Consider the following 6,554-nt stretch of genomic DNA (forward strand, 5'->3'; position numbering starts at 1 on the left):
TTCCGATGGAACAAACCGACAAAAAAAATGAATAAAATAAAATTCAGTACAAGATGCCGGTTTAGGTTAAAACTTCAAACTTATTACATTGAACAAAAAATATTTTTATAATGAAAAAAGAGATAAGACCCAATCACCAATTAGTTTTTTTTAAACATTGTTATATGTTACGTATAAGAAAGAAGAATCTAATCCTTTCTGTATGTTTAGTATTTGGCCAAAGAGAAAACAATAAAAATAATTTAAGCAGCAATTCTAACGAAAATAATGATAAAAAATAAACTCTATGGTGAAACAGGCACGTACAAAGTATCTATTTCTGGTAAAAAAAAACTCGAAAAAAAAATTTATTAAATTTTATTCATTATACTAAAATAATAAATAAATTAATACAATAAATAAAATGAGTAATAATAAATTAAAAATAAAGTAAAAAATACAATAAAATAATTACAATAAAAAAAAAAAACGAGATATGATAGTCTAAATAGAATGTGCACAGAATTAAAAAATTACGATTTATCGGGGCCCAGGCCCGATCTCCCTCTCCCAGTGTACATCCCTACTCTGAAAATATAAATCTTTGATATTCTGGAAAAGTAAATACCGCCAAAATATGTTAGGTTTTATTAAACGATGCCAGATTTGATGCACATATGAAAGTAGAATCTTACCTCTTCCCCAATTTTCGTAAAGTTCATTATATGGATCCAAGGCATAGATGGAATTGTCATATTCTTTTAATCCAGCAAAACCAAATATTAAATGAGTACAAACGAAGGGGTCAATATCTTCTACGTCAAATTTTCCTCTCCAGGTCGATATACTGCCCAACTTCCGTAATAACATACCACATTCCTCTTTCCTGTACAGAAAATTGTTAAAAATATTTGATTCAAATTATTCTTCTATCATCCTATTATGTTGTACTACTACTAATAATGAGAAATTGAGAGTTTACTTTTAGCTCGACACTTTTCGTTCTTTTACAGGCTCAGAAAGTTAACATATCAGAAATGGGCAACTACTACAACAGGTAAAAACAGACACTTTGTCTTTATAGAATCAGCATCAATAATAGATTTAGCTGTAGCATTGTCACCAAAACTTCGTCATCAAACTTAGCCACGAAAATATGCGCGACAAGCCAAAACTGTTGTCAACAAAACTTCATTTTTAGGCTTTCGGTTTCAATTGAGAAGGATCGCTCTTTACTTACAGTTTGTTGGTATAAGCCGTTTGATCCAAGGCTCTTCTGAACGTGAATGACACTATTATTTCCTCCTGCCGTCCCGCTTTTTACATTTAAGTTTAATATTCATTTAACATTTCTTCGAGAATAATAATAATCCTTCAAACAAAAAGGTACCCCTCGTTTTTCAAGCTCTGTTCTTAAGAAAAGGATTTTTTTTTACAGGGATATTACCTTTTGAAGCCAGCAGGGGGGCCAAAGAGAAGTCCCTTTCTGAAAAAATGAAGAAACTAAACAGTATGTATAAACTTTAATACAAGAAATATTCCATGGTCCGTACTAGCACTTGCTGACCCATTCCCCAGAAAGAAATTCCTGGTGGAATCCATGATAACCCATCCTGATTAACCCTTGGTATAAGTAAGTATGGAAATTTAATCTCATATGCAACACAGAAAAAGATTTTCTGCAATAAGAGGGGCACTATCGCCCCGCAGCACCCCTAGAGGGGCACTAGCGCCCATATTTTAAGTGCTTTTCAAAAATATCTTCTGATGAAATCAAAATCTTTATTTAGCTGGAGTCTTACAAAGAATTAGGAAATTTGGGCATAAGAATTCACTTTCCAGGTCCGAGCACATACCTCCATCTACACTATAATTCACCGGCCATCTGCATAAAGACTAGTGGGAATTATAAGCATCTGTATGTAATTTTATCAAGCCTCAAATAAATCAACTCAGTTAACTGAAGCTTTAAAATAGAACGTATGTATTAACCTTCTATTTTAAACGTACTACGTGCTTCCCTACGGACGAATATGCCATGGTGTAGCAATACTGGATCTGAAACTAAAAAGCTCCATATGTAGTTTTTAGGAAATTAAAGCTGAATAACCATCTCAGAATTTTAACTAGATGGTGTTTGGTATTCTTTGGGCCAAAATTACTGTTTTGCACCACAAAACGACCGAAAACACCACTTTGCTGTGGTGCAATTTTTTGGTACTTATAAAGGTTACGAGAACTTCCAATTTAAGTCCGAATGGGCCTTTTTTTTATTTTCTAGGACCATTAGTCTGAAAAGATCACCTCTAAAAAAAACACACACCTCTAAAAAAAAACGTGAATCCTTGGTTTCCTTTCTCGGAAAAACCAAATTTTCTGGTTTTGTAGATAGAGGGCTAAAACTTCAACTATAGTGTTCTCTGATTTGCTGAAATAATGGTATAATTTTATTAATACAATTTGTCCGTTTTGGGGTGTTTATCCCCTGTTTTCGAAAATCAGGCAAATTTTCTCTGGTGCATAACTTGTGGCTGGTAACATTAAACTTAGATTTTACACATTTAGGGTCACCGTAAAAGCTAATTATGTAAATATCCAACATTGCTTTTTAGAGTTTAGGTTACAATTAGCACAAGTTGTTCCTTAGTTATAGATCTTTACCACAAACTGTTTGATTTTAAGGTCGCGCTAGTAGTATATATTTAAAATACATGCTAATTCAGAGACCTCTTAGATCTTTCTATTCTTAAGTTATATTATCATTATGAACGTTTTTTTTTTTTTTTAAAGAGGATAGAAGGGTTTTACTAAACGAAAAAACACATTAACGACAAACCCGAAGTTTACAAACTTGTATAGATAAACATCACCTATTACAAAACTCTACCCAAACAATCACTACGAGCCATCCTTACACCCCCCAAAAAAGAAAAATAATTATAAAAAAAAATCAAATAAATTAATTTTAAAGTCTAATAGATATTCACGATCTAACTGGGTGTTGAAGACACAAAATAAAATGTCATCCAACTAGACATTTTCTAACCAGAAATAATACAGTATCTGAGACAATGAGACTCTCTATTACTCTCCCTGCCTTTTAATAGTTATGCTTCAACATTTTTTGCCGATGAAAGTTAGCACTTATTTAACTGCTTTTTTTTCAAAAATGGGCTAACATTAAGTTTAAAAAACTAAGTTACAAAAATACCTTCTGTGAGAGTGATTGTCGCGAGAGCTGCAACCAAAAATAGTAGCCCAATTTTTGCAGTCATTTTTCTACACTGTTCTAATTACTAGGCTTTCAATTATATCACTAGTTTCTACGAAGTTTGATACGAAGTTTCTTTTATACAAATAGTTTTCATATCCTTATCATTTGTACAAATTTGTGATGTGATAATCTTTTACAAAATCCCAAATGTCAATCGTTATCGTAGTTTGGACCCGTGCAATGAAGTATTTTCGAGACTGTTTTTGCTTTAACTCGCTACTGCATAGGATCCTTCAATTTGTTTTCAGTAGTTACATTTGAAAACTTATTAGCTTTTTTTTATTAATGTCACTTTTTTCACTTATTGTATTGTTTGAAAAAATTGCAAATAATATAGAAAAAATCTTAATGGGAATGAGCCCTATGAAGATCCGAAGGATTAATTAATGTAATGAATGTAATTATATTGGTTTATGAACATAATTCCTAATGAACAAAAGCACATTCTTCATGTTAAAACACCAGGGGTGAATCCAGGAGGTGATGTTTTTTGTGGAGGGGGGGGGGTCAGGCCCACCGAGATTCTTTCTGGGGCCCTCATTCCGTTTCTCCTTTTTTACTCTTTCTTTTTTAAACAAACTTGTCAATTTGGCCAATTAATGGCGCCCGGGTCACATTGCCCCCCCCCCCAGATTTTGCTTTAGATCCGTCATTGTAATACAGAAACCCAAACAGTAAAATATCCTGGGAACATTAAACATTAGATTAGGTTACTTCTTCTTTTTTAATTTTTTTTTAATCATTTTTGTTTTTAAACCCCATATTTCTGTTACATTGGAAAATCAATAAATTCGCTGAGACTTCCATTTTAAACAATCAATCTAGTTTCATTAAGCTGACATGAAGTGAATTTTTACTGCTGCAAAAAATACGAAGTAAATATGTCGAGTCTGGTCGATAAGGACAGAAGGATAGATCAGCTGAGAGATAAATTCTCATGACACGAAATCCACCATAGTTCAGCAAACCCGTGAAAAAAGGGCCAAGCCTCGGGATTTCAGCAGCAGGATTTTTTTGCTACCAAAATGTTTAGAAAGAGTACTAAACTGTTCAGTAAAATTTGCTTAATAAGATATCTAAAAATTCTTAAAATCTCTCGTGCAGAAATTTCATGGAAAACGGGGGATAATAACGAATTTATATTTCTGATATGTTTTCTTGATTGAAATGTCCTTTCCTATTAGTTCAAGTCCAGGAAGACTGAAAATCATATCGGAGACAAATTCTATAATTTAGCACCCGATTTCCACCCTAGGCAAATTCAGAGGAGGGAGGGGGAAAATCAGACTATTACTTTGTACAGTATTCACTTACATATAAACACCAAAAGGTTCAGAAGAAAATCACTTAATAACATGTCCAGTATAGTCCAAAATCGCCCGTGCAGAAATACCTCTTTTCATAGGGAGCGCAATAGGGCTGCCTAAGTAAAGAACGATGTTGGCACAATGTATTATTTATTATTATTTTTTTTTGGTTATTAGTCTTAGACCAGGGCACTTCGTATCGAAGGAGTTGTCGTAGGAACTTCAAAAAGGGCCCATTCAATTGGAAATTGGAGTGCCCTTTTTAATAGTCGAAAGTGATTGGAAGGCAACTAACACCCTTTCCACGCCCACCATTTCTCCAAACACATCCAATCAAAATTTTGAGATATCCATTTTGTTCAGCGTAGTGGATTTTTAAATAGAAATTATGGTTTTGAGGAGGACACTCTTCCACAGCCCTCAGGGCAAGGGTTGTAAATTATGCCCTGGGGGCATATTAGGTTCTTATGGAAAGGGTTGTCGGAGAAACTTCAAAAAGGGCTCATTCGATTGTAGATTGAAAGGGATAGTGCCCTTGTTAATAGTCGAAAGTGATTGGAAGGCAACTAACCCCCCTCTCACGCCCACCTGTTCCCCAAACACTTCCAATCAAAATTTTGAGATAGCCATTTCTTTCAAAATGGTAGAAAATTCTGAGAATTAGGTCTTTAAGGATGACAACCCCCCACAGCCCTCAGGGCAAGAGTTGAAACTTATGCCCTCGTGGCATATAAGTTTTTTTTTTTATAGAAAGCGTTGTCGTAGATCCTTCAAAAAGGACTCCTTCGATTGGAAATTGAAATGGCTAGTGCCCTTTTTAATAGTCGAAAGTCATTAGAAGGCAACTAACACCCCTTCCACGCCCACCTTTTATTCTAACACATCCAATCAAAATTGAGAGATAGCCACTTTGTTCAAAGTAGTTGAAAGGTCCGGAAATTATATCACACAGCCCTCGAGTTAAGGGTTGGAAGTTATACCCTGGGGTATATAAGGTTTTTATGGAAAGCGTTGTCGTAGAAACTTCAAAAAGGTTTAATGGAGTTATTTACTTTTCTTTGAAAAACCCCCTATCACGCCCACCATTTCCCCAAACACATCCAATCAAAATTTTGAGATAGCAAATTCCTTCAACGTAGTTGAAAGTCCTGGAGATTAGGTCTTTAAGGATGACCCCCCCCCCCCCCGCCCTCAGGGTCAGGGTTGTAAGTTATGCCCTTGGGGTATTTAGAGTTTTTATTGACAGTGTTGCCGTAGAAACTTCAAAAGGGCTTATTCGATTGGAAATTGAAAGGGCTAGTGACTTTTTAATAGTTGAAAGTGATTGGAAAGCAACTAACGCCCCTCTCACACACAGCATTTTCCCAAACACATCCAATTAAAATTTTGAGATAGCCGTTTTGTTTAACGTAGCTGAAAGTTCTGGAAATTAAGTCTTTGAGGATGACAACCCCCTCACAGCCCTCAGGGCAAGGGTTGTAATTTATGCCTTTGGGGAATATAAGGTGCTTATAAAACACGTTGTCGTAGAAACTCAAAAAGGGCTCATTTGATTGGAAATTGAAAGAGCTAGTGCCCTTTTTAATAGTCGAAAGTGATTGAAAGGCTTGACATTTTTGTAGTAAAGATCGATCTGGGTACAATGTATTATTATTTTTTTCCTTTTTTTTTGTTTAGACCAGGGCACTTTGTAGCGAAGGAGTTGTCGTAGGAACTTGGAAAAGGGCTCATTCAATTGAAAATAGACAGGGCTAATGCCCTTTTCAATAGCCGAAAGGTATTGGAGGGCAACTAGTCCCTCTTCCGCGCCCACCCTCCCATTTGTCCATTATGTTTAAAAACTAAATGTTGCCTTAAGATTAATTCAAAATACACTGTGTTAATGCTAATTCCAAATAAGGCATCTTAGCAGTATCCCAAGAACGACTGAGGGTATTACAATCAAACTTTTGGGGCTACTTCTGCTCTTAAAGTTTAACCAAATCAAAATAGCG

The 6,554-nt window shown here is 35.0% G+C and overlaps 1 protein-coding gene across 1 annotated transcript in view; it reads right to left on the reverse strand.

The window, feature by feature from the left end:
* LOC148943735 (chitinase-3-like protein 2) overlaps positions 1–3,327 on the reverse strand; it is a 66,549-nt gene extending 63,222 nt beyond the window's left edge. The window contains exons 1-2 of the mRNA XM_089101659.1: positions 3,191–3,327; positions 675–865 (exon numbers count right to left, since the gene is read on the reverse strand). Coding sequence (XP_088957785.1) covers positions 675–849 — 175 coding nt within the window. The 5' untranslated portion in view covers positions 850–865; positions 3,191–3,327. The remainder of the gene's footprint in view (positions 1–674; positions 866–3,190) is intronic.
* Positions 3,328–6,554: the final 3,227 nt, after the last annotated feature.

Source organism: Artemia sp. Qi Xiang Cuo, chromosome 15, assembly GCF_049724085.1.
Source record: "Artemia sp. Qi Xiang Cuo chromosome 15, ASM4972408v1, whole genome shotgun sequence".
Lineage (NCBI taxonomy): Eukaryota > Metazoa > Arthropoda > Branchiopoda > Anostraca > Artemiidae > Artemia > Artemia sp. Qi Xiang Cuo.